General features: G+C 63.9%; 1 protein-coding gene across 1 annotated transcript; it reads right to left on the bottom strand.

Moving 5' to 3' along the window:
* Nucleotides 1-1450: 1450 nt before the first annotated feature.
* Nucleotides 1451-2705, bottom strand: SSTR5 (somatostatin receptor 5). The gene has a single exon (XM_045871530.1). The coding sequence runs from the start codon at nucleotides 2703-2705 to the stop codon at nucleotides 1608-1610; it is 1098 nt and encodes a 365-aa protein (XP_045727486.1). The 3' UTR covers nucleotides 1451-1607.
* Between the last annotated feature and the right edge of the window lie 24269 nt (nucleotides 2706-26974).

Genomic DNA, 26974 nt, shown 5'->3' with positions numbered 1-26974 from the left:
CACACCCAGGGGCAGGGGCCCCTAATGAGCCTCCTGCTGCCCACGCCCACGGGCCCAGAAGGATCAGACGTCCCCCTGCATCCTTTGAGGCCACATCCTGTTGCCACCTCCCAGAAAGCCCACCTGGCTGCCCCCGGGGAGACGCCTGGCCCTTCTTTAGACCCTGCTTGTTTGTGCTGTCGCTATTATTACCTGAGTGTCCCGGCTCCCACGTCCAGTGGGCGCTTGCCCATCCCCATCCCAGCCTCCTGTGACCCACGAGCCCTGATCTGCACCAGCTTCGATTGGCTCCAGGGACAATATTTGCTTTGGGAGAGAGTCAAACATTTATTCTCTAATTTATTCAGGAGATCGGGTTGTCAAACACAAGCGCCCTCGTTACGCTCTCGTGTTTCCAGGCCTTGGCCTCTGTCCAGGGTCTGTGCAGCCCAGGTCGTGCTGACCAGGCCTTTCCCCTGCCTGGCATGCACCTGCTCCCTGTCCCCTGCTGCAGGTTGGAGGTCCTGCTCCAGGCAGACCCAGGGAGCATGAGCCGGGGTGGCACCAGGCATGGCTGTCTAGACGGGGGTGGGGGGGGGCATGCAGGCCGAGTGAGCCCCCACATTCTGGTCCTTCTCCTTCCAGCCTTGGACAGAGGCCCAAGGCACATGGGACCCCAGCAAGTCAAGGGCCAGGGGCGGTGGGAAGGGTGGTGCTCCTGGGTGTGGCCGAGGCTGCTCTGGTCTGGGCATCGCAGAATTCCTCAGGGGCCTGGCATTTGCTGGCATTTGCTGGCATTTGCACCCACACAGTGTTCCCTCCGAGTGACTGCTGCTTGCGTTGGGAGCCGCTCCCCCGTTATCACGACAGGTCTCTTCGTCTGCTCTTGTCCCCCGCCCTCTCAGGCCAGAGCCCCTGACAAAGCAGAGAGATGGCTGTGGGTGCCCCCACCTCCCTGGGACGGCCTCTCAACGCCCTAGAGACCCAGGAGCCTGCAGGGCCGACTCTGCACCCCCAATTCAGCCACCTTGCGAGCTGCTCCCCCAACCCCCTCCCACCATGGAACCAACCGTGACTGTGGGCAGCGGGCTGCGGGGGGGGGGGGTTTCCATGGCAACAGAGCTCCGCAGTCCCAGACGTCCCCTCTGGGGTCCCAGCCCACCCTCGCTGCCCTGCGGGCTGTGCACCCTTTATCTGCCACCCCCCAGAGTCAACAGTTGCAGGTGCCGGGGAGCCCAGTGTGTCCAAGTGTCTTTAATTTCACAGACTCACACTCGACTCGGCCAGGTGACCCAGGGTTGATGTGAGGAGGCACAGGGGGCCGGAGGGCAGAGGCAAGCGGTCCCCAGCTCACACCGGTGGTCACTGCCCCTGGGCAGGCTGGCACAGGCCAGGGGCAGGATAAGAAGGTCGAGATGCCCCGAGCATCCAGCCTCTCCCGCCCACGCCCTCGCATCCCTGAGCCTCCCTGCAGGACCACCCACGGCCTTGCCCAGGACCGCCGGTCCTCACACCGTGCGGAGCATCCCGGCCACTGCAGGGGGCACCTCAGCAGGCACTGGAATGTTGGGGGAGGCTCCGCCCGGCAGGGAATCCAGACGCCACCAGAAGCCCCCCGCCCACAGCCCTCACAGCCGGCTGGTCTGCATGAGCCCGTTGGCCTCGGGGCCGCGTATGGGCAGCGTGGCCTCCTGTGGCTGGCTGGTCTTGTCGGGCTGTGGCTCCGTGGCATCTGCGTCCTCGGCACCGTAGCCCTTGCGGAGGCACAGAACCTTCCGGAAGCTCTGGCGGAAGTTGTCGGAGAGAAAGCCATAGAGCACGGGGTTGGCACAGCTGTTGGCGTAGGACAAGATGACCACGAAGAAGTAGGCACCAGCGGATGCCGGCTCCTCAGGCAAGACAAAGGCCAGATTGACGATGTTGACGATGAAGAAGGGCAGCCAGCAGCCCACGAACACCACCACCACCACGACTACCATGCGGGTCACCTTGCGCTCCGAGCGCCGCCGCGTGGCGCCCACCCGCACGCCCGATGCCTTCACCTTGACCACGATGAGCAGGTAGCACAGGCAGATGACCAGCAGCGGCCCAAAGAAGCCCAGCACAGACGTGTAGATGATGAACACGGCGCCCCACAGGCCCACGGGCTCCGGCCAGCTGAGGTTGCAGGTGTTCCAGCCCTCCTGGATGTCTGCAAAGACCACCAGCGGCAGGGACATGAGCAGTGAGAAGGCCCAGACCGCGGCGCTGGCCAGCTTGGCCACCCTGGGGCGGCGCCAGTGGGTGGAGCGGATGGGGTGCACCACGGCCAGGTAGCGGTCCACACTCATGACGGTCAGGCAGAAAATGCTGGTGAACTGGTTGATGCCGTCCAGCGTCATGACCAGGCGGCACAGGACAGGGCCGAAGGGCCAGTAGGAGATGGCGTTCTGCGTGGCCAGGAAGGGCAGCCCCAGCATGAGCAGCACGTCGGCCACAGCCAGGTTGAGGATGTAGATGTTGGTGACCGTCTTCATCTTGGCGTGGCGCAGCACCACATAGATGACCAGGGCATTGCCGCCCAGCCCCACCGCACACACCAGCAGGTACAGCACGGGCACCACCACCGCTCGGGCGCCCGGCGAGGGCGCCAGCCCCGCCAGCGTCCCGTTCTCACTGCCTGTGCTGGCGGCCGCAGAGGAGGTGTTCCAGCTGGCTAGTGTGGGGGCCGGGAACAGAGGCTCCATCGCGGCCACCGCGGGCCAGGGCAGGGCGAACGCAAGCACGGCGCGTCCTCTCTGCAGAGAAAAGGGAGGGCGGCAGAGCGATTAACGGGCCAGGGTGCTTCCTCCCCGCGGCCCCACCTGCCCGGAGGCACGGGATCGCCCCATGGTAGGTAAACAGTATTACTCACGTCCAGCTCGGCTGGGAATCACATTAAGCAAATTGTTTGGAAAACCAGCCCAGAGAGGAAGGAGCAGAAGGACAGCTCTGTGACATCTGTTGGGACCCCGACGGCTTCCAGAGACCTGGCTGTCCCCACAGCCCCGTCTGCCCCAGGACAGCCCGCCGCACGGCCTCCACCTCCCTCGTTTGCTCGGGCCTCAGGGAGCCTGGGGGTGGCCTCTCCACCTCCTGTCTTGCCAGCAGAGATGGAGGATGGTGCAGGATGGGTGTGGGGAAAGGAAGACTGGAACAGCGGCCGGGCATACCGAGCCCCTCACGCCCAGCCAATGCCGGCTGGAGGTAGTTACACCTGCTGAACCCCGCTCTCCTGGGTGACCTCCTGGAGCCATCGGGAGGGTGCCAGGCCTTCCGCACGGCCGAGGAGCCAGACCTCGGGCCGCAGAGGCTCTGCCAGCGTCCACCAGGCCTCAGGAACACCATCCCCTTGAGAGCCCCCGCAGAGCCCACAGACTGGCCAGAGGAGTTGGTTTCCCCAGAGCCACCGCTGCGGCAGGATGTCTCTGGGCCAAGGAGATGACGCAGGAAACCACTTCGGGGGCCGTCATCAGAGGGGCGAGGGACGCACTCCAGGCATGCCCCTCCACAGCCATGGACGGCAGCATCTCTTAAGGCCCGGGCAGAGGGCGTGGAGTGGGGACGGGCAGACGAGGTCTCCACACATGCCATAAGCCAGTGAATGCACAGAACCCACGGCATAACCCCAGCCCGTGCCACCGACCAGGAGGAAGTGCTCGTGTGTGAGTGGGGGCCGGCCACTGGGACGGGGTGTGCATGGGGTTTTGTAGAGAAAGAGCAGAAAACATTAACATCCTTGGTTCAAGGTCATGGGCACACATGTCTCCTTAGTTTTTGTACTTCTCTGTATGTTTGAGGAGGTTCATAAAAACGATGATGTGCAAGAGAAGACAAGCATCTCCTCTGACGGGGGGAGAGGGGAGGGGGCACAGGCACCTGCTGCCCCAGTGGGCCATGTTGCACAGGGGGTCGGGGCCAGCAGGGAGCCCCAGTTCCCCTGGGGGCCCCAGCCAGGGCCACTCAGGGCCAGAGAACCCCCAGAGCCCTGCCAGGCTGGCCCGCAGTGCCCCCGGGGACCGTCAGAACGGGGCACGCCCCCAGACTGGCGAGACAAGCCAGGGAGCCCAGAATAAAGCACGGTGACCATATCAGAAAGAAACCCTCAGCTCCCGCTGGGAAGGCATGCTCGAACCTCCAAGTTCACTCGGCTAACTGCCGCTAGGACGTGTGCCCTAGAAAATCAACAGTGGGGAGATGGGTCAGTGGATTCATTTCCGACAGAATAAAAGTAATAGGAGTCTACAAGTATGTTTAAGATCTATTTAAATAAATATGTGTAGGATCCTCAATAAGGCAGGCATAAAAATATTATGAAACAAATTTGGCTCCTGTCTAAGAAGTAAAATGAACAAGTGTATATTTTTGAAAGTTACAACTCTTAGGTGTGAAAAATCATTTGGACTTAAAAAAAAAATCCACAAAAGTCAGAATCCACTCAGGTCTGGATGTGGCTGAAGAGAGAATCGGGGAATGGGAGTGGAGCTGAGGGGACCCCCTGGGAGCGCGGTCGGCTGACGAGGGGGTATAGGCAGCGGCGGGTGCTGGATGCTGCTGGAGAGCACAGAGCTGCCCCAGGGACGAGCACAGATAAAATAGCGTCAGGGTCCACCCACAGAACATCAAGGATGCCGAGAAAATCCTACAGAATGGCAGCCGGGAGACAAGGCAGAAACCCAGGCAGAACTTGGAACAGGACGGCAGGAACCAGTGGTGTCTGGACACCAAGCACTGGGGAGAAACGCTGTAACACTGGGGTCCCCACTGGGAGGGGAAGGAGAGGCTGCCCGTGTTGGGCTGGATTTGCTGCTCCTGGTGCTGGGCGCCCCGGTGTGACATGGTGACCAGAGGTGAGGTGAGGGACAGTAACTCAAACAGGGCAAGGTGTGATCTCCAGGGACAACTGCATTTCCAGACAAAGCCAGGGGTCCCTCGGTTGGAAGGGGCGTTTCTGGGTTTGGGGGCCCACCCTTCCCCGGGTGCCCAGCCAGGAGGAGGGCCTTCTGGGGACCTTTAGGCAAGGGCCGGCCGCAGGCTCGCTCCCACAGGTAGAGATCAGCCTGCTCGTCTCTGCCCCAGACCCCTGCTCACATTTTGGAAAAAAAAAAAAATACTCAAGAAGAGACTGTCAGCTCACTCTGCGTGGGAACCCGGGGTGCTGGGTGGGGAAGAAGCAGCAGCCCCCTAAAGGTGTTCAGTTCACCCGTGGAGGGAGGGGCGACTCAGCTCAGATGCATCCCTGGTGCAGGGCCTGGGTCCCCAGCATGTGGCAGCTGAACATGAATTTGACTCTAAAGAGGCCACTCAGGGTTCCTCTGAGATTTGCTTCCAGGTGCTCTGCCAACCCCCCAAAGCCCCCAGTTCCTCAGACTGCACAGCGGTAAAGAACAAAATTAGGTCGCTATGGTGGCGCCTGCCTTTGGGAACATAATTCTACAGGAGCCATTATTTAGAAGCGGCAATCTTCTTAGTCACAGAAATTACACTTGTGGAAAATTGTCCCTGGGGCCCTTTCTCCCCCGGTGGGGGGTTTAGCGGAGGGGGGAGATGTGGAATCAGCCATGGGCCAGCACCGGGGCTCTCTGACCCAGAGGCACGCTGTCCCAGGCCTGCAAGCTGACCTGGGGTCCTGAGGAAGGGCCAGGAGCTGACGCAGCCCAGGGAGCAGACCCCCTACCCCGCCCCACACCCTGGCCCACTTCTCTGAGCCCCGGCGGAGGTAAAGTCACGGATCGCGTGAAATAACTCACGTGAGCAAGCTGCTATGTGCAGTGCCTGCCATGCAGTGGGCGCCAAATAATGGCTCCCACCCCCCTGCCCCGGACAGCCCAGCATCTCCTCCCTAGTGTCCAAAAAGGGGCCTGCCCTGGGCTCCAAGGAGAAGGGCGCTGGAGGCTTCCCAGGGGCTTGGGGATGGGGATGGGGCCTCAGTGCCGCGTGCTGCCCAGTCTCTTCCGGACTGGCCCCCCAGGAGGCCGGCCGGAGAGTGCCTGCTTCCTCCACCCAGGGTCAGAGACAGCCTGGCTTGGCTCAATGCCCCTGGGATCCGCACCTCACCTGGGAGTCCCCCCACCTGAGTGGCGCAAGGGCAAACACTGGGCGAGGTGGGGGCCTGCCTCCCCCACGGAGGGCCCGCAGCGGGAGACTAAGGTGGGCGTGGGCTGGCATGGTGCAGCAAACAGGAGGCTGGCCAGCGCAGCCCCCTCCTCAGTCCCAGCTGGGACTCCACGCCCTGCAAGATGTTTCCAAGGCCGTATTCTGCCTCCAGCACACTTTCTGGGAAATCTGGGTCATTTTACCAGGAACCCATGGAGGGTCATTGTGTTGATGCCATCAACCTCCATCCACTGTCCACTTGAGGCTCCCCAGTCCTCCCCCACAGGAAACGGCCTCACTCTCTGGCCTGCTGGGGCTCCTGGCCCTTGCTCAGGACCCCAGGTCAGCTTGCAGGCCTGGGACAGTGTGCCAGGCAGGTGGGCAGGCGAGGGCCCCCCCTGGACCCTGGGTGGGGAGACAGCGCGCAGGCGAACTTTCAGGGCGTGCGCTCCCTTCTGGGTAAGGACTACGAGGACTCCAGAGCACTGTTGCCAAGCCCTGGACATGCGGGGGCTCCCTTCCCAGGACCCCCAGAAGTTGGGCCGACTCTTCCCGCCGCGGTCCCACAGCTCGCCGTCGGCCTCCCCCGGGTGCGCCATGGCGGACCCCACCTCGGCTGGCCCGCGCCCCGGCCCCCGCACGCACGCGTCCTCGGACCTGCTTCCCCGCGCGCCCCACGCCTCCCGCTCCCTCTGCTTCCTCTTCCCACACCCACCCCCCCAAGCCACAGTCTCTTAACGAACCCACCCCAGGCGCGCCGCCCACCCTCCGCCAGCCTGGGGCGAGCCCCGCGGCGGCGCCCACCGCGAGGAGGTCGGGCCCGCAGAGGCGCGGCGGGCAGAGCGGCTGTCCGAGTCTCCCTGCTGCTTCGGCCCTGACCCCCCGCGCACCGGGTCCAGCAAGGGTGAGGGAAGCCAGGCAGCGGGAGGGAATGGAGCGACTGGGACTGGGGAGCGGATGGAAGGGCAGGGGAGGCCCCTGGGGTGGTGTTAGGTGAGCCCCGGGGAAACGCAGGGAAAGCGCGGGGGACGGGGGCGCCTCAGGCGGGGGACGCGCGGCAGGACCCGGGACCAGGGCCGCGCGGGGCTTCGTGCAGGGCAGTGAGACCCGCCCCCCCCCCCCCCCCCCCCCGAGGATAACCGGGATCTGCGCAGGGCCCCGGCGAGAGCGGAGGGCTCGGGCGCGCGGCACTCACCCGGAGGCGGGAGCCAAGTGCCGGCGCTGCGCTCGCTTCGGCGCTCCGGGCTTGGGGCGCCGGCTGGGAGGCGGGGCGAAGGGGGGCGGGGCGGGGCGGACAGTAGGCTCCCCGCACCCCGCGGGTCTCTTCCCCATCCTTCCCCGAAGCCCACGCACGTTCATCCGCAGCGCTTGCCCCATTCACTCCTAGAACAGCGGCGCCCCTCTTCTGTCTGCCCTGGCCACAAACCTGAGCTTGGAGGGTCCTGCCTCCAGCAGGGCAGGAGGGGCCCCGGGTAGAGCCCTCCTGAAAGTCTAAGGATGGGGAAGTGGTCCTCCCTCAGGAGAAGCGCTGGAGGCCTATGTCTGACGGATGGAATGACCGGGCCAGAGATGGCGGTCAGGACGATGGAGGGGCAGCAGATGGCCCCAGCTGGCTGAATGGTTTGGGGATTCCCAGGATGCTGTCTTCACTCTGTAGGGTCTCCCCTTCGCAGGGATCACAGTCACCTGATCAAAACACAGATGCAGGGTCTCACACTTAGGGTCTGTTTTCATGCAGGCTCCACTTGGGGAGGCTGGGCTGCTCCCTGGGGCACACAGTACCCCCTTCCCAGCCAGACTCAGACCCCATGCTCAGGAGCTGGCTTCCCTCCCCCACCCCAGGCCATCTCCTGTGTCCTTCAGCTCCCTAAGGGGACCACACAGACCTCACCCCTGTAGATGCAAAGCCAGACACCCATCCAAGGAAACATGGAGCCTGGGAGAGGGACCTCGCCCTCGCCCACAGTCCCCACAGGCCCATCCGCCCACTGCGGATCCCTGCTGGCCTTCCGATGGAGGCACAGCTGCCCACACGGAGGCTGCTCTTTCCTGATGTCCTGCGGGAACCCATGGCCATGGGAGGTAATGTGGTCCTGGCCATTCAGGACCTGCCCAATGCCTGCCCTGAAGCTGAGGTCCATATGTACCCCTGGGCTGGTGTGGGGGCCCTGTGGGTGGCCGGGGGTGGCGAGCTAGGGCCAGGCTACATGTCCTGCGGGGCTCACCAGCTAGGAAGGGGACCACAGGAGCACATGTGTGTGGCCTGTTGCAAACTCAGCAGCTTTGCACAAACCCTCTGGGATTGTTTCGGTCTTGGCACTCCCGGGTGCCCAGCCTGCCCTGGATGATGCAGAGGTCGCTATGGACAAAACAGGCAAGGCCTATCCCACGAGCTCCCAGAGTGGCAAAGAGAGGTATTTAACGGGGGTGCTTTTAAATCATTATAAATACTGTGTGCAAAGAACCAGGGTGCAGAGGAAGAGACAGTGGTGGGGACAGGAAGGCTAGGGACAGCCTCTGTAAGGAGGGGCCTGACTCCAGTGAGTGAGGAACAGACTCAGACAAAGGGAACAGCAGATGCAAAGGCCCTGTGGCAGGAGTGAACTTGGCATGTTCGTGTGGCTGGACAGGTGATCAATGGGGCCAGTGTGGGAAAGGGTCCAAAATGTTAGGGCCAGGCCCCAGCAAGGGGTGTGATCTGATGCTGAGAATGACTGAAGGAAGGGCCTTGGGTGGGGGGGTTCTAAGCGTGGTGGAGACCACTGGGTTCGTGACCTGGAGAACATACTCAGGGGCCACTCCAGCCTGAATGGTCAGCTCTGTCCTCCATGTGCATGGAGCTCAGGGAGTCTCTGGGTCACAGCCCATGGAGGTAGGTGGCAGTGCCCTGGGGTAAGGTTGTGGCCCCCTTGTGGTCACCTGTGAGCCATGTCCTGTGAACCCTGGTTCCTAGAGCTCAAGCCATCTTGCCCCATGCAGAGTCTATTCCTGGTGGGTACAGGAGTTGGAGGCCAGGTCCCGGGCTCCTCCCCAGAATCTGCCCCATGTAAGCTCTTTGCCTTTCCACCTTCTCTGGAGATACCTGGGCTCCTTTTGCCCAGCCTGCAGTAGCGGCTTCTCCAGGCAGATCCCCCGAGAACCCCTCCGAGGCCCCCCAAAACCCTCCATCTGCCTGACCCCTCCCTTCAGCCTCTTCCCAGTATCCTCATGGCTCACATCTCAGCCGTGGGCTGCATCCAGCTCCTGGCAGCCAGGTCCCAAGTTCAAGAGGCCCCCCAAAGTTCTGGGGTTCACCAAGGAGCTTCCTCGATCTCACTGTCCTGGGGGTGCAGGGTCCCGTGGGCAAGTCAGTGCCTGGCGCACAACAGAGACACAGCCTTGAGGGTGGGCGGGTGCTTGGCGTCAGGCTGGGAGGCCTCGGCAGCCCCCCACCTGGGTGGTCTCACCCGGGTGCTGCTGAGGGCTGCGATGAGAAAGAATAAAGGGCCCCAGAGAGGTGGCCTGTCCACCTTCCTTCTCCCCTGTTTCCCATGCTCCTGGCATGTGTCCCCAGGAGGAGCAAGTGAGGGGACAGCTGGGTACACTCTGCAGAGGTCAGGCCCAGCACTGGCGAGAAGGGTGAGGATTAGTGGCAGCTAGGAGCCATGGCAACAGGGCAATGGCCCGATGGTCTCCCCAGGGACAGTCCCGGCCCCCCCCCGCATGGGGACCCCTGTCCTGGCTGTGGGCTCCGCCATGGCCTGTGATCCCCCCTGTGCAGGGGCCGAGGCTGTAGCCACAGACACAGAGTCTGCCTCCCCTCCCCTCACAGCCGCGCTGGCCCCCGCCTGGGCCACCAGTGCTGAGACTCCCTATGATTATTCACCAGCCACGGAGGCTGACTCCAGTTCACCTGGAGATACCCTGGAGGCCCCTGTGTGTGTCCCCAGGAAAGTCCCCGGGCTGGGGCGGGCCCTGGGGAGGCGGGCGTGAGGCATTCTCTGTCCTCCGGCCAGGCGGGCCCTCTCTCCACTCCTTGGAGGCCATACTGCCTCCACCACTGAATCTTTGTCCTAGCCATATCCCTGCTCAGCACACCCCAGTTAATTAACCTGTCTACTCAAATGCCCCTTCCTCCAGGAAGACCCCTGGCTGCTCCACCTGGGTTCTTTGTGGCTTGTCGCCTGCTGCTCCCAAACCACATCCCCTTGGTATTGTCTGTTCTGGATGCAGAGGTTGTGAGTATTGGTGAGCGAGTCTCTGCCCCCCACCACCCTGCGGGCTCACGGGAGGCACCAGGCCTTCTGCAGGGGCCTGAGGTTGGCTGCCCTTTCTGGCCAGTCTCGGGTTTCAGTGGGCACCATGTGACAAGGCACTTGGAATGCAGCTTCCCAGGCTACCCCAGCCTTCAGAAGGGGAGGCTTCACCCCATGGGCACTTACTGGGCATCACGCTGTGCCCAGCACCATCCAGGGGTGGGTACAGAGTGGGGAGCAGAGACCCAGCCCCTGGTAAAGGGGCCACAGCCTGGCTCGGCTCAGGGGAAGAGGAAGATGGGGTGTTTGGGTGGAATGCACCCCAGAGACTTGGCATCCGGTGCTGGTGAGAATCCCCTGCGCCCCCCACCTGGCCCCACACCCACCAAGATAGCTCTTCCCTCCCAGGGGGCTGCACTGGCCAGGTGAGGCTTCGGGCCGGCCCTGCACCCTGATGGGCTCAGCTGGGGCCCCAGCCCCTGGTGGTAAGGAGTTGGAGCCTGTCGAGTCGGGACCAGCCCGGGTTTGCTCTGCCACAGCCTCCCCGGACACTGCAGAGTCATGTTGGGGCCCCATGCCTGGACCCCCCGATGGAGGGCACATGCCAGGGCCCGTGAGAGAAGGCGACCAGACACCTGGTGGGCCCAGCCACCCAGCACACGCGGAACCCACTCCATCCTGTGGGCTGGAAGCGGGAGGCAGAGCCCTGTGTTTCTTCCTTAGAAAGCGGGGAAATGGAGAGGGCACGGGGCTTGGCTGGGCACAGAGCAAAGGTGAGCTTGGGTCCGAGTCTCTGGACACAGCCTGGGGCTTGCTCAGGCCAGCCTGCTGTCCCTCGCGTGGAGGGCCTCTGCAGGGGCAAGGAGGAGCCGGACTTAGCCTGTCCCACCGGGCGTGTGGCTGCTGTAGCCCCCTGGACCCGCTGCATCCTACAGGCCGAGTCCCCGAGAGCCCAGGCTTGGCCTCAGCTCTGGCAGGGCCTGGATTTCCTGGGAGCAGCCTCTCAGGATGACTCGGCAGCCCCACTCTTGCCAGAGACTCCCCATAAGGCGGGACTGGTTTCCCCCACCTCCCCACCGGCTGTGCCGAGTCCGTGGGCTATGGGCTCAGCCTGGGCGGGGGAGTGATGCCGCCATCTCCAGGGCCACCTGGCCTGGGTGCCGGACGCCGGATCCTGGAGCAGGGCCAAGCCTGGCACTGGGCATGGCTGTCAGCTCTGACTCAGTGGTGGGGTGTGAAGGCGCGCCATGACAGGGAGGAGGAAGGGGGTGAGCTTCCAGAATTAGCCATGACATGAAGTGGGGAGTATTACTGCCCGCTTACCGACAGCAGCATGGATCCAGCAGAGACTAGCCAAGTGTCCGCCCCGAGCCCAGAGGTGCTCCGGGGGCTGGGGCTTCAGGAACAAACAGGCGAACACTGCTCTCCTGGGCACACAGACAGTGACCACCAGGCACCGGGAGAAGGTGGCAGAGCCAGCATCCAGCCCTGCCCAATGGCAAAGACCAGGGCCTTTCCTACGGACTGGCCGAGGGGGTACAGGGAGATGGAGGGGGGTGACCTGACCTTGGAACCCAGGTGACAAGGAGAGGGATAGACGACACACCCCATTGGGGAAGAGGCAAAGAGGCAGCTGGCTCCAGAACATTCCATGTGGCCAGGCAGAACTGTGGCTCTCCCTCCCCACCCACAGGCTGCATAGAGCAGCCTGCTCTGGAGTCGGGGTGGGTCTCCAGGCTCTGAGGGGGTTTGGACCGGGGTCCACCTCCACCACCCTGAACTCCCGGGGGTCAGGGACAGGAAACACCCGGAGGAAATGGGCACAGGGCAAGCTCCAGGCCCAGGGAGGAGCTTGCCGGCAGGGCCCCTCTTCCAGGGGTCTGGGGGTGGCCCACTGGGGATGAGAGACTAAAGGCCGATGTTCAGCCAGCCACGTGTGATAGGAGAACTCTGACCGGCAAGCTGCCCACACCAGCCCAAACCACAGCCTCTGTGCACAATGGTTCTGTCAGTCACCTTGGAGATGCGATGCTGTCCCTACTCTGCCAACCCCATGTGTCCCCAAACCCATCACGCCGGAGGCCTCAGCCACCCCGCCCTCAAGAGAATGCACCTGCAGTTGCCCGCTCTCCCCCTGCAACGCTGCCCACTCCCCAGCGCACCTTGGAGTCTCTGCCGGACGGACACAGATGCGGTGACGGGGGCTGGCTCCTCGGTGGGGCAGCTCTGAATAAACGGCCTCTCCGTTCCCCTGTGGGTCTAGAGCTGGTCAGGCAGAAGCCTGGACTGGCATCTGCAGTGGGGGTGCTCTGGTGGGGCTAGGCCCTGAGCCCGCAGGATCCCTGCGATCAGCGGCTGCGCGGCATCAGAGCTGAGCTGGGGCCCGGGGATGCTGCGCGTGCGGGTACATCCGATGTACCCGGGTCAGAGGGGAAGTGCTGGGGGCCCTGGGAGTGGAATGTTGGAGTAGAGACAGGGGGCTGGTCCTTCCTAATTTGATCTTTGAACCAGTGTTTTCTAAGTGACATCTGACAGCACAGCGGTGCTGGGGGGCTGACCTGGGGCGTTCCCGTCGCCCCACGTGTGGGTGGCACCCTGATGCCCCTGGGCACACAGGCGGACCGGTGGCTGCCGGCACAAAGGGCCACCGACGGGGGCTTAACACAAGAGAGACGTGTGCTCTTGCTTCCGGAGGCCAGAAGTCCGAAATCAGCAGTCAGCAGGGCCGTGCTCCCCCAGGGCTCTTGGGCAGGCTCCGGTCCTTGCCTCTCCCCGCTAAACCTGGGATGACTTCACCTGAAGACCCTTAATGACACCGGCACAGGTGCTGTCTCCGAGTGAGGTCACGTCCTGAGGTCCCAGCTGGACTTACGCCTGCGGGGATACTTTCCCCCCCACCCCACACGGTGAGCAGGGGATGCGTGCGACGGAGCAAGCCCGCCCCCCCCTCTGTGGGACGCGGGAAGCAGGTTGCGGTGCTCTGAAGCAGCAAGGGGCCGGGGACCCCGTGGCCTCCCTTCTCACTCGGGTGCCAGCCGCAGTGACCCGGGGACGCAGAGCAGAGGGAGATACAGCGCCCGCAGCCCCCGGGCTGCCAGGCCCTTAATGCCCACGAAGGCTGGAGCGGGCACATGGGAGCCACGGGCTAACAACAACGCAGGTGTGTGCGGGGCGAGCCAGGTGATGTCGCTGACCGGGACACGGCTCCTGCAGCTGCGTTTACAAGGACAGAGATGAATGGCACAATTTACGCTAATAATTTAAATCCTTAATGTATCCTGACTTAGAGCAGCATTAAGTAACCGATGAAAACACCAGGATGGGGCTGCAGCTCGTCCGGAACCCAGCGAGACGTGGGCTCTGTGTCTGCGACGGCTGGTGTGGGCTGGCCAGCGTCTGCAGCGGGGATGACCTGGCCCTGCTCTGTCCCTGTCCCAACCCGGAGCCCCCTCCAGCGGCCTCCGACCCTGCCCTGTCCCCGAGGACCCCGCGGAGGCGCTTCAGTAAGCGGGTGGCGGGCCGCCAGAACAGGAGCCGTTCAGGAGACTGCCAGGGGGCCGTGCTGGCCCTGGGCAGGGCAGGGAGAGGCGCACCTGCACCTCCTCACCCCCTCCCCCTGCCCCGACGCTGCCCCGGGGTGCACACTGCTGGTTTCCACAATATCCAGGTTTTGGCGTTGACACATGCGAAGCCTGTTGGAGTTGCTTGATTTCCCACCCGGGGCAAATCAAAAGGAGCGTGCCATCTTTGATTTGTCCACAGCAGTCAACTTTTACATCCACAAAAAAGTTCATTTTGCTCATCAGATGCCAGCAGAACGCTCTCTTTTCTAACATGTTCGAACCGAGTGACTCATCAACATACCTCGTCCATTTAAATCTGGACGTCACATGGCCCTCGGAGACAGAGTTCCTCAGCTGAGGAGTCATTAATCAGCACGAACACAGGACTGCACGCTGCTCTAGCTGAGGGGCCAAGCATGGGGTCCGACAGTCTCAGGGACGGTGGCGGGGCCGCTGCACGCCCTCGGCTCCCCTTAGCCAGGTGGCCACGTCTCCAGCGGAGGAACGCAAATGCAGGCTCGCACATGCCTCGTGCAGGGGGCCGGGCAGGGGACAAGGTGAGGGACCAGCTCCTTGGCGCCCAGACAGCAGAGGCGTGGGGCCGGGCCACCTGCACCCCACTAAGTGGGGGGCCCCTGAGCTCCAGCCTGTGGCTGCCCTTTGAGAACACAGGCCCTGCAAAAAGCTCCTGATTTTCTCAGGAGAGAAGCTCTTCATGTGCACTGCGTGGTTCACACATGCTGCTGGCAAGCTCCAGGGACAAACGCCCCGGGCCTGGGCCACGTGGAACCGCTGTGAGCCTCCCGGTGCGTCCGGGGCATCGCATTGTCCTTGCAGCTGCCCTTCCTTCAGGCAGCCAGCCTGCAGCAGGTCCGGGCCAGTGGGCTGTGTCTCTGCGGGCACCTACTCCCTGCCCAGTGGCCCGGTCTCGTCAGGGACACCCAGGGACAGGCGCAGCTGGGGGTCCCTGGCGGGGCCCTGAGCAGGACATCGCTTCCATCTGTGAAGCGGAAATCATAAATGTCATGAGAACGAATAGCCGTACCAGCCGTGGTGGTGAGTTGTCTGCGTCCACCCGGGAAGCTCTGGTCTCCGGCTACTCTGTCCCATGCTGGTACAAGCGTTACTGGGCTAACATCTCCAGCCGGGGGCTGTACATAAAGGAGAGGACCCTCTGTGCTGCGGGTGGGTCTCGTCCGGCTGGTTGGGGGCCTTGAGAGCAGAACAGGCTTCCTGAAGAAGAAGGAATTCCCACCTCAAGAAAGCACCGCATCAGACGCCGCCACGCGGGGATGCTGCCCTCAAGACTCAGGCTCACATCGCAGAGACCTGGGACCCCCATGGAGGCCCTGAGCATGTCCCCTCAGCTCCTCACTCCAGGCTGCATGATGGGTGAGCGGGGTCCAGGCCACATGATGGGTGACCGGGGTCCAGAGCATGATGGGTAACCGGGGTCCAGGCCACATGATGGATGACCAGGGTCCAGGCCGCATGATGGGTGACCGGGGTCCAGAGCATGATGGGCGACTGGGGTCCAGGCTGCATGATGGGTGACCAGGGTCCACAGCCTGGAGGGGACAGGAGAATGTGGGGCCCTGGGAGCAGACCCATGCAGCCAGGAATTCCGGGTGGCCAGTGGAAGCTGCTCTGTGTCCCTGACAGGTCCATGCATGGAGGCTGCAGGCTTTCAGAGCCACTGACGTTCAGCCTGATTCAGGAGGAGCCCAAGCTGAGCCGCTGGCGGCAGGAGTTGGAGGGCGAAGCCCTGGGCTTCACTGTGAGACACGGCAGGACGGGAGTCTTGGCCGGCCCGGTGGCAAGGGGGCTAAAAGGGCTCCCCTGGGTTACACCCCTGTGGTTGCTGTAACCGAGGACTGCAAACCAGGGGGCCGTTTATTCTCTCGGTTCTGGAGAGTGAAAGTCCAAATCAAGGTGTCGGCAGGCTATGCCCCCTCTGGGGGCTCCTGGGGAGGACCCTTGCTGCCTCACCCCTGTTTCTGGCCATCTCTGGCTTGTACCTGCTCCCCCCATCCCTGACTTCCACCTCTGTCACTACAGGGCCCCATCCCTGCAAGTCTGTGTCCAGGGCTCTCTCTTCCTCCAGGAGCATTGGTCACTGGGCCAGGGCCCACCCTGATCCAGGGAGACCCTGATGTACCCTGATAGCATCTGCAAAGACTTGGCATGCCCTCAGTTACAGGGGAGGGGACTCAGACGTATCTTTTGGGGAACACAACCCCCCCCAGCTTCTGCGTACCAGAGCCTCTGGCTGCAGTGGCCACTGGGCTGGGCTGCTCATTGGCAAGCTCCTCCCTGGGGCTCAGAGCTGCTCCCTGCATCCACCTCTGCCAAGGGATCAGGTGGGATGCCGGGCGGTGGGGTGGGGGCATCAGCCCATCCCCCAGTGGAAATAAAGCCCTGGGGAGGGGCTATGCCCACCACCCCACCTGCCAGGCTGCTGGGCTCCCTGGGGAACTGCTTGGAGGGTGTCCCAAGAGGAGGGGGTACCCCTGAGATGCCCCAACTCCAAGGGCCAGACTAGCTGTGCTATCCACTCTGCAAGAGTCAAGCCCTGGGCTGGTGGCCGACAGTGACCGGGCACCAGGAAGGCTCCTCTGGGTGGCTGGGCAGCGTGCCCAGAGGCTGACGGACAGTCCATTCGTACATTAGCTCTGTGAGCCCTTCAGTGGCTTCCTGGAGGCATGGAGGAGCCGCAGTCTCTAACTTCATTAGGAATGGCTAGACCAGAGGTGGCCTGAGCTCTGAGTCTGGCTGCCCACTGCCCACCCCACCCCCATCTGCCCCAGCTTTGGAACCCTCCCCCATCTCAGCACTCAGGGTGCACAGGGGTCTTGTCCATTGAGAAGGGGCCACCGGTGTCACCAGGCAAGGGTCACCCCACAGTGCTGGACGTGCTTGTCTGAGACAGGGTGCTGGGGACTGGCTCTTCAAGGTCTGCCTCTTTCAGCTCTGCCCTGGCGTCTCAGGTCCTTCTCGACCTGCCTGTGGGGGTTGTGGGGATGGGAGGGGCTGCTGGCCGCAGTAACCAGCAACAAGAAGAACCAGCATTTACTCTGAGCCCCCAGCTCCACGCTGAGACTTTCACATCCATTATCCCACGAGGGAGGTACCTGGACCATCGACAGGTGGTAGAGGTGCTACAGGCGAGGAGACGGGCCTTAGAGGCTCACGGGCCTTGCCCACTGCCCCAGGTGATAAGCAACAGGCTTGAATTCTGCCTGGGACGCTGAGGTCAATACCTGTACCAGAGTGCCACCGCCTCTCTTCCTGGGGGCTTGGCCTCGGGGCACCCCCAGCAGCTCCGTGAGTGGGGACAGGGGATACAGAGCCCCTAGGCTCCAGCAAAGGCAGATGTGTCCACCCCAGAAGAAATGATCCCTGATGAAGATGAGCTCACACTGTGGGGGCACTTTAAGAACTAGAAATAATGACAGCAGAACACTCAGAAGAGATCATCCAACCAGCACAGAACGATTAACAAGATAAACATAGAAATCAAACCCACTGTAATAGCATGAACAAAGACCCAGATGTGAGAAACAACCAAATAGAACCTTTAGGATGAGAAGCACAGTTAACTGGCTTACACAGTAGCTTAGATGTGGGGGAGTTAAATGAGGAAGGGAGTTGAGAGACAGGCCTGAGCAGATCACCCAGACAACCCCTCACCACCCCCCGAAAAGCGGGTGAGAAGCAGAGGAGGCGGTGCAGAACGAAGCGTTTGCATGCTGAGGATACAGGCGGAGCCCCCGCAGAATGGAATATTAGCAATGAGCCGAGACCTAGACCCAACCAGGAGAGTGAGGGGCATCAGGAAATATGTGGTGGGGGCTCCTGAAATCACGGTGCTGAGTGCTCATATCTGTGACCCTTAGGAGAGCTGCAGGTGTAAAGGCCCCAGCCCAGCATGGCCCCTCCCCAGCGCCCCCTGATGGATGCAGGTGGCCTGGCAGGGTTTCTGGCTGGAGGAATAGCCTGTAGTCCAAGGGGCAGGTCTGGGAACCACCCTCCAGGGTCTGGCTGGACAGGGCAGGCAGAAGGGGGCATCCAGAGTCAGCAGCCCACTTTCCTGGGGCTCAGCCTTGACCCTTCACACCAGGCATTTGAGGGGAGGGTGTGGGCCCGGATGCAGGAGGGGGTTGCTCAGGTGTCCCTAGGAAATGTTCAAAACCATCAAAAACCTCCCAGCCCTGCCCATCAAGCCGACACTGTGAGAACTGACTGAAAAGCAAATTAAGGCAATTAGCCAAGGACCAGTTAGAAGCTCTTGACACGGCTGGGGGAGGGGGGCACAGTTACACGGGTCCAGCCCCCATCTCCACCTTGTCTCCCAATGCCTCTCTCAGTGGGTTCCTGAGGGTGTTCCCAGACCATCGGCCCCTCCTCTGACACCCTCCCCTTGTGAGGGTCCTCTTTCTGGGACCCCCATGTCCTCTACTGCATTCCCTCCACCTGTCCTGGACCCGGGGGTGGAGGATGCCCCAGCCCTCCCCATCCTCCCAACACCTCCCTCCCTGCCAGGACCCCCACCTGGGCACTGGAGGGAGCAGAAGGCACAGCAGTAGGGCACTCAGGACCCACCTCTCCTCCCCTGGGGCTTTTGGGAGCAGGCTGACCCCATTCTACCCTCCCCGAGAACTGACCACCTACTGGCAGCCTGGGGTGCCAGAGCCAGGGTCTGAAGCCCACACTGCCGGTCCCCAGGCAGGGGCTGCCCCCTAACTGTCCCCGCTCCGCTGCCCTGGCCGTATCCCATCCCTCCCCTGCCAAGCCCCGACCCTGGGGGACACCTGGGGGGCGGGCAGGCTCAGCCCCCAGCCCGCTGATCTTGGAGTCAGCAGAGGCCCAGCATTGGCCGGCCTCTGGCACCATCTGCTGGTCACTGCGGGAGCCGGGCCTGCGGGCGGTGGAGGAGCCAGGCGGCCCCCAGCCACAGGGCCCCCACGGGGAGGGCGGGGCCGAGGGCGGAACCTCGAGAGTTCAGGGTCGGGGTGGGGTGGGGCCCCACGGCCCCCGCCCCTGCCCTCTACCTCCCGCCCCGCCCCAAGCACAACCCACTGCGTCGCGACCCTGCCCACTGACTCCAGCCCCGCCCATGGCTCGGCCCACCGCCACGCCGCCACGCCCACGGCCTGGCAGCTCCTGTGTGCCCTCAGCTGCTGGCTCAACCTCTCTGAGCGTCAGTGTCCTCCTCGGCCACATCGGGTCACGGTCACCTGTCCACTCTGCCCCAAGTTTCCAGGACAGCCCTTCCCTGATTCTGCCCCTGGGCCCAAGTCTCCGTCCCCAGACCTCCGAGAGCCTGTGCGTCCCTCCCCACCGCCCCCCACAGCGCCTCCCCCTGCCCCAAGAGGTCGGTGGACAAGCCCTTCCCTTGGGGGTCAGTGCCATGGGCATCAGGAGCCCTGGCTGTGGGTGGTACGGACACACCAGGAGAGGAGGGGAACCTGGCTGAAGGTCTGCATCCACTAGTCCACCGCCAGGCCCCAGCCCCTCCGGAAGGTGCTCCCGTTTCTGCATGGGGCACAGCTGGGGCCTGTCACCTGGGGCGGGCTGGGCCCACCTGACGACAGGAGGAGGGCTGCTAACGCCTGGCAAGCTGCCCAAGGCCCAAGTGCTCCTAAGTCCTCTACCCTTCCCAGGCTTGCTTTCTGCCACTGAGACCCTCTTCTGGGGCCAGATTTGGGGACCCCAACCAGAGGCAGCCTCCTTTTTGTCCCCTCCTCCTCCTCAGTCCCCCCAACTGCCCCCACCAAGCACCTGCTCTGCCTGGGACTCTTGATAACCACCATAAGTGTCCCCTGAGGGCAAGTGCAGTATCCCCTGTGATTCTGTGCTCTCAGTGGACCGCAGCACCGTGCTACCAGCCCCAGGCCCAGGCTCCCCCATCTCTGGGCCCCCAGCTGCAGAATCCCTCGGAACAAAGCGGGCACTTGCCACCGGGGGGCGCAAGCCGTTCACAAACGCTTTCACACACTCGGGCCACCATCTAGTCCGGGCTAAGATCTGAAGACTGGGGAGGGTGGGTGTCCTTACGACATCCAGATTGAGAACCTGGGGTTTCAGGCCAAGACCCGGGACCCAGAGGAGCTGGGTTGCCATCCCTGCTCCAGTGGGGAGGGGTGGGGAACCACCTGGGGTGTGAGGCCCTCCTGGAGCCCCCAGCCCCGTCCACCCTCTGCTGGCTTTGCTGCCTGGGCGAGTGGCCAGCCTGGCCGCCCCACACCCTCCAGCAGCTGGCTGGCGACCCTCCCGGTGGCTGGTGGACTCTGCTTAGCCGGGCTGGCCACACCTGCCACAGCAGCTGGTTCAAAATCCCCAAATCCCAAAAACCGGCCGCTCGGCCCCATTTGGCCTGGCCAGGGAGTCCTTGGCCCCGACCGTCAGCCTGTCCCTCATTGAACTGGCCATCAGGGACTGTGGCCAGGTAGGCAGGGGGACAGCACCCAGCATCCCAGGATGCCAGGGGTTGCTAGCAGGCCAGACTATGCAGACCCCGGGCCCTTGGGGGGATGGGCATGCCCCCACTGCTGGAGTGGGTCTGGAGGGTCTGCTGACTCACTCAGCAGAGAGAGGAGTAGAGATGTTCATGCAAGAGTCTGACCACCCAACTGCCTTGGGCCTGAAGAAGGGGAGCTGGGGTGTTGACCTTCTGTGGTCAGGTGGCCACTGGGGAGGCTCTGGCCTGTGGTCATGATGGGGACCCCCAAAACTCGGGCTGCAGGAAGCAAGACAGGAGTAAGTTTACAAGGCTGTGTGGTCAGTACTCACTGCGCTGACCCTTGCTTACTCAGAGCATTTGTGGAGCACCTGCGGGATGCTGGTGTGGCCCCGGCCAAGGGACCCCCAGTGACCACGCCATGCCACACAGGGGCAGCCTCCTCCTGGCCCCCTGACCCGCCTGGGCACTGACAACAACTGTCAGCATCCCCCACTTTGCCCAGGCACCCCCCTCCCTGTAGTGCACTTCCCTGAGGCCACCCCGTCTCTGCCCTGCCCCCAGACCTGCCCCAGCACTGCTCAGCCCCAGGACACAGGTCAGCCCATGTCAGCCTCGGGAAGAAGCTGGGAGGCAGTTGCTGGGTGTGGATGCGCACTGCGCTGGGGAGGGGTTTTTCCAGCACCAGGGGTGGGGTCAGCCATGGTGTCCGAGCAGAGATTCAGGCCCAAACATCATCAGGAGTAAACGGCCCCAAGCAGACAGCTTTCTGTGAGCCCTGGGGGTCGGGGGCAGCCCCAGGAACTGTGTCCATGCGGCCTCTCATCCAGGGGGAGTGCTGGTGTCACACGTTGGGGAGTGGGGGCCATGGGCAGGGTTCAGCCCTGTGCTCTCCCCCATGCTGGCCCTCCCCCTAGCTCCTTCTCCCTCCTTCCCTCTTCACCCCCTCAGCCCTCGTCCCCCAAGCATCTGCAACCACTGTAACTGATCCCCCAGGCGCGGCGGCCTGGGTTCTGGGCTCTGGGCTCTCCTGGCCCTCTCGTCTCCAGCCCAGCTGTTGCTGGGGAGGCCGTGTCTGTCCTGGGGACCAACAGCTGCAGGCCCGGAAGCCTCCACCTACCCCGGAGCAGGTGTGCCCTCCATGGCCCAGCCCTGTCTGCCAAGGGCCAGTCCCAGGGGTCCAGGGACCCCTTGCCCTCCTCTGCTAGGCCCTGGGGGCCCTGGGCTGCGATGGCACCAGGGGTCCTCAGGCCTGTGGCAGCAGGAGCCAGGGCCCCTTTGGCCAGCCTGTAAGCAAGGCCGTGGAGCACTCACGAGCCACAGAGCTAGGAAGGGCCTCTGCCGCCCGCCACACCCCCCAAACCTTTCAGGCTAGTGGTGCAAACCCAGACAGAGTGCCTTGTTCAAGATCTGCAGGGCAGGGAGGTCAGCTTCCTCCAAGGAACATGGAGTAAGCGGACAGCAGCGAGCAGCCTGGGGAGCTCACCCCCCATGCAGACCCGGCTGCTCCCCTCCCTCCAGGCCTGGTACTGAGCGTCCTCCCCGATCCATTAGCCTGTCTGCGCCATCCATTCCGTTTTTCCCAACCACAGCAGGAGAGGGTCCCTATGCTGTCGGGCCACTTGTGAACATTGATCAAGGGGGCCCCCTCCATCTTGGGGTGCCTCTGACGGGTGCTGGACTGTAAGAGAATGAACTCGCGTTGTTTTCAAGCCCAACCCCCCCCCCCACCGCCGCTTGTGAGCACTGCTTACACTGGCCCCAGGACCCTAGCACATGCCCCGTCCATCCCTGGATGCAGCAGGAAACTGCTCAGTGGCTTCCTGGCCCTCGGGGCCCGATGCCCAGGAGGTGCCCGGCAGGCCTGCCTCTGAGCCCTCCACTGGCCGTCCTGTGCCCCCGACACTGGCATGCGGTGACCGCAGCCTCGTCCCTAACACCGGCGAGTGCTGACCCGGCTCAGAGGGCCTCGGTGGTCCTCAAGCTGAGCAGCATCACCAGGCAGGGCTGGTGCTTCTCTGAGGGTTCAAACCTACACTGTTGACCAGATGGCTTGTCCTGGGAGCAGAGACTCCTGCTCAGGGGCGGCGCTGCCGTGGACATCTGGGGCTCCAAGGCCAGAGAATCACCTGCATTCTTCCAGCCAGGCCTGCTGGGGCTTCACTCATTCAAGAGCCCATGCCTCCCTTCCAGTGTCTCGCTTACGAGCGGGAAGGAGTTAACCTGCACCCCGACCAACCCCAGGAGTGGTGGTCCTCAGGGATGGGGGGTGGGTGGCGGATGGGAGCCACAGGCTCAGGATGGGCCTGGGGGCCCAGAGAGAAGGCTCTGTGGGGACATGGGGAGGGCTCGGCAGCATGGGCCCCGGGGGGGTGAGCCCTGGTCAGCTTCACTCACCCCCCAGCGGGAGAGGCTGACATGGAGCCGCCGGGCACCCCTGACATCCAGCTCCCCACCACACACGGGGCCCGGACAGGGCTGACCTTCAGGAACGGAGTGGGAGCTCTCAGGGGACAGCACGCAGCAGGGGGCAGCTGGGGCCTGAGGTGGATGCAGGGTCAGAGCAGGGCTTGTGGTCAGAGGGAAGACCCATTGTTCCTCCCGAGCAGGTCCAGACAGGGGGTCAGATTAGTGCACCTCTCAGGCTCCCATCGTTCCGCAAGAGCACAGGGCTTGATTAGTGATATCTGCCCTGGGGCTGCGCTGAGTGGTGTCGTCGGGGCGGTGTTTGCCATCCTGGCTGAGAGGGAGTGAAAGATCTTCCCAAAGGGCACCCAGCCTGGGGCTGCTCGGGCTCAGAGCAAGGCTCCAGGCCACTACTGGGAACACTTCTGGCAGGTCAGACATGCCGACTGCGGTGGGCCACCCAGCAGCCCGGGTCTGGGACCTCGGGTCTCCAGCTGACTCCCTGGCTGCCTGGCACACGGAGGAGGGGCCGGGCCTTCTGACTGCCTCAGCCTGGTCCTCTCCTGACCCCCCACGACAGGAGGCCACCCCCCACAACAGGAGGCCCGGGCCAGACGCGACAGGCAGACAGGGTCCAGCCCCTTCGGAGCCCCTGGCATGTGCAACATCAGTCACTGCGTGCGGCACCCAATCCATCAGCCGCCCCTCCAGCCCAGGGCCCAGCCGCGAGGTGGCTAGCTGGCTTCAAACAGATGATTCATCTGGGCTTTGCTTCTCCCCAGCATCTTCAAACAAACATCTGATGGTTTTACTTGGACGGAGCGTCTCTCTGCACGGTCTGGATTTCCCATCTCCGGGAACCCCTCACTTCTGAGAGGGACTGGAGTGGTGGATGTTTATGTTATCACTTTTCCCCGCTCAGGAGTTTAATAATGCAGCAGCAGGTCTGAGCCGGCTCCGCACGGAGTCATTTCTTTCTCGGGATTTCATTCCTTTCCAGACCCCCGTGTGTACGCGCCCACTGGCCGCGGATCATGTTTTCCCTCGAAAGAAGTGGTTTTCCTATTAAGATCTTCATTTCAGCTAGATTGCTCTACCATCCGTTGTCTCGGACACAGCTGCCCGGGACCAGCGGCAGCTCCACGGGGCTTGACCGGCACCCACGGCGGGTGGGCCCCCCAGGCCTGCCCCTCAGGTGCCCTGGACAGACACGTGGGCGGGGCGCTTTGGGCACAAAGCCCGGGCCTTACGTCGCCGCTTGGGCGTCTCACCTCGCGGAGGGCAGACCCTGAGCGTCTTGGCTCTGGGCCGGGCTGCACCCACCACGGTCCTCCAGAGAACAAGCACTGGGTCAGCCCCTACTGGGTGCTGCGGGCTCCGCTTCCCTTATCTCCAAATTGGGCGTTAAGGTGCTCCCCTCGCAGAGAGCACGCCAGGCTCGGAGAGGCAACGTTTACGAACAAGCTCGGGGCATCCCTGACACCTCACACGGTTCAGGCGGCCGCACCAGTGTGCGGTCTGCTCTCCACGCCGGGATCCGACGTAGATCGTCTGGTTCCCTAGGCGGGGAGACCGAGGCCCAGGGAGGCGGAGCTCCTCCACCTCTGGGCCAGGCACACGTGCGCCTCGGGCGGGCGGGGCGGGGCCTCGATGAAGTGGGAGGGGTTCAGGAGGGAGCAGGCTCGGAGCCGCCTGCGCGGCCAGGTCTGCTCCTCCCGGGTGTGGGCCAAGATGTCGGGGCAGCAAGGGCTGCAGGACCATCCCCCTCCTGCCCGCGTCCCCCACCTGCCGGCCCCGCTCTGTCTTGTGACATCTTGGCTAATCTCCACCAAAACTAGATCAAGTTCAGAGCCGCAGGGCTCTGGGCTCCCTGCCTTCTCAGGGAGGGCTCCTTAATTTAAACAACCCTGCAGTGACCGTGCTCCCTGGCCCCACCCAGCCCCCACCCCGGACAGAACCGAGCGGCCTGGGCCTGGCCTCGCCTCCCACAGGGTTCCTGGCAGAGTGGACGGCTGGGCTCAAGGGGTGCGGGGGCGGGAGGCGCAGGGGACCAGCTGAGGAGGGCGGGGCTGGGCCTGCCTCTCAGGTGCTGTCAGCTCTTCTAGAGGCTGGCAGCCGGCCGGCCGGGTTATCGGGGTGACAGGATGGGGCCCCATGGAGACAGCAGCGGCTGCATCCTGTCTCTGGCACCCCTGACGGCACCAGGCACCGGGCTGCACGGTCGCAGGGTGGCGGCCCTGGGGAGGAGCCCTCGGGGGGCAGTGACCACCCCGGGACTCAGCGCTGCTGGCGGGGGTGCTTCCTGACCCTGTGACCCCCATATCCAGGAAAGAACGCAGCCCTGAGGAGCCCAGTGCAAAATGAAATGTTCACAGATGATTAGGGACCCGAGTCCCCCAGTCACTGAACACCAGGCTCTGTGTCAGATGAGGGCACGTGTCCCCAGACCCAGGGGCTCTCTGGCCACTGGGGTTTGGGACCTGTGTCGGCAACCCCCAGCCTGCCTCTCCGCACCCAGTCCAGCTGGGGAGGGGCTCCAGTGCGCAGCCCTCACCTCGCCCGCCCCTCAGCCCCTCACACCTGTGAGCGCAGCTGTGGACCCTGGGCAGGAGGAAATCCTCCGCTTTACCAAGGTCCCAGGGGATACAGAGCTGCCTGGAACAGCTGGGAAGGGGCTGGCTGATGGGGCGGGGGATGGTCCTGGGCGGCTCCCCCACTCAGGCAGGGCCAGGCTGGGGGCACCGTTATTGAAGTGGGAGGCAGGGCAGGGGCTGCTCCCCAAAGACCCCCACCAGGGAACCCCTGAGTTCAGGGATCGCCCCCCATCCATCAAGGAGAGCTGGGTTGTGAGGTGTCCCCTAGGGGGGCCACTATCCTCACAGAGCTCCCCACCGGTGATGAGCCAGGGCCCCGGCCACCCCCTATCTCCGAGTCAGGGCAATCCCCCTGAGAGGCCACAAGGGCCCCCAGAGTAGCACCCAGCAGGCTCTTTGGAGACCCCTTCCCAACAGAACATGTTCAGGACGTGTCCTGCGCAACAGGACGATGCCTGGCGCAGCTCTCGCGTCCACACCACACCTCTCGGCTGTCAGGAGCCTGAGGTCTGCGGAGCAGAGGGAAGCCAGGGATGGACAGCGGCCCGAGACACCCCAGGAAGGGACCCTCGGCATGGAGCTCTCCTCCTGGATGTGCCCCCCGCCTCAGTGGGGCGCTGGCACCCGAGCCATACGGGGCTGGGGGCACAGGGCCCGGCTTTGCTGTGGCCCAGGATGGGTCGGGCCTGCCTGTCCCGCTCCGTGCTGCCCGACCCGGGCAGCCCCCCCACCACACAACGGGGCTCTGAGCCCGGGGTGGGCCGGGAGGCGCTGCCCGCTGGCTGCCCGCTCACAAGGGCCCCATTGTGTGGCTGCGGCTGTGGGCAGCAGGTGGCTGCCTGGTCCCACACGGGGAGGCCCTGCGGCCAGCCGCGCGAGCGGAGGAGGGCACCGCGGGTACTGGCGGGGAGGGGGCACGGGTGGGCTGGGCTGGGCCAGCGCACAGCACACACAGAGCGGGGCCTGCAGCATGAAGGCACCATTCTCCTGACCCCAGCCCCGCCCGCTTGGCCTGGACAGCATGTGGTGGGGCGGCCCTCACCCCGCTGTGGGCCCCGGGCCAGTGCCCAGCCGCACCCAGGACTTAGATGCTGACACTGCGGCCTGGGCAGTGCCTGGGGCTGCAGACAGTGGGCTGGCTCCGAGCAGGGCAGTCCTGGCAGCTTCCTGGAGGTGGCAAGAGGCAGAAGGGGCAGGATGTGGGCCCAGCATGAGAGGGAGGGCCCCCAGGAGCCAAGCAAGGCTGAGGGTGGCCCCTGGGCCAGAACAGGCCTGAGGCTCACACCCCCATTTGGCTTTGGATGGTGGTAACCCCTCTCTGTGCCTCAGTCTCTCCATCCGTAGAAGGGACAGAGCACCCAAACCACCCCAGAGTGGCTCAGGGCCTGGCATAAGCTAACCCATGGGCAGGCCGGTCTGGGGTCAGGGCCCCGGCAGGACTGACCAGCCCTTCCTCTTGGAGCACAACCAGAAAGACCTCCTGCGCCCTTGGGGCCCGCCCCCCACCCCCCAGCTCTCACTGAGATGCCCCCTCCCCAGCCGGGGGGGGTTGGGGGCTCAGGAGGGCCTTGGGTGGCCCCCTCCGTGGCCCCCGCCTCCACGCGCAGCCCTGCTCCCGCCACT

Source organism: Mirounga angustirostris, unplaced genomic scaffold, assembly GCF_029215605.1.
Source record: "Mirounga angustirostris isolate CCGP_5_RB_7025 unplaced genomic scaffold, mMirAng1.0.hap1 SCAF_5, whole genome shotgun sequence".
NCBI lineage: Eukaryota > Metazoa > Chordata > Mammalia > Carnivora > Phocidae > Mirounga > Mirounga angustirostris.
The sequence above is the reverse complement of the archived record's forward strand: the minus strand, read 5'-3'. Positions and strand labels throughout refer to the sequence as shown.

Excerpts from the sequence above, each read along its gene's own strand:
- SSTR5 (XM_045871530.1), bottom strand. The coding sequence starts at position 2,705 with ATGGAGCCTCTGTTCCCGGCCCCCACACTAGCCAGCTGGAACACCTCC.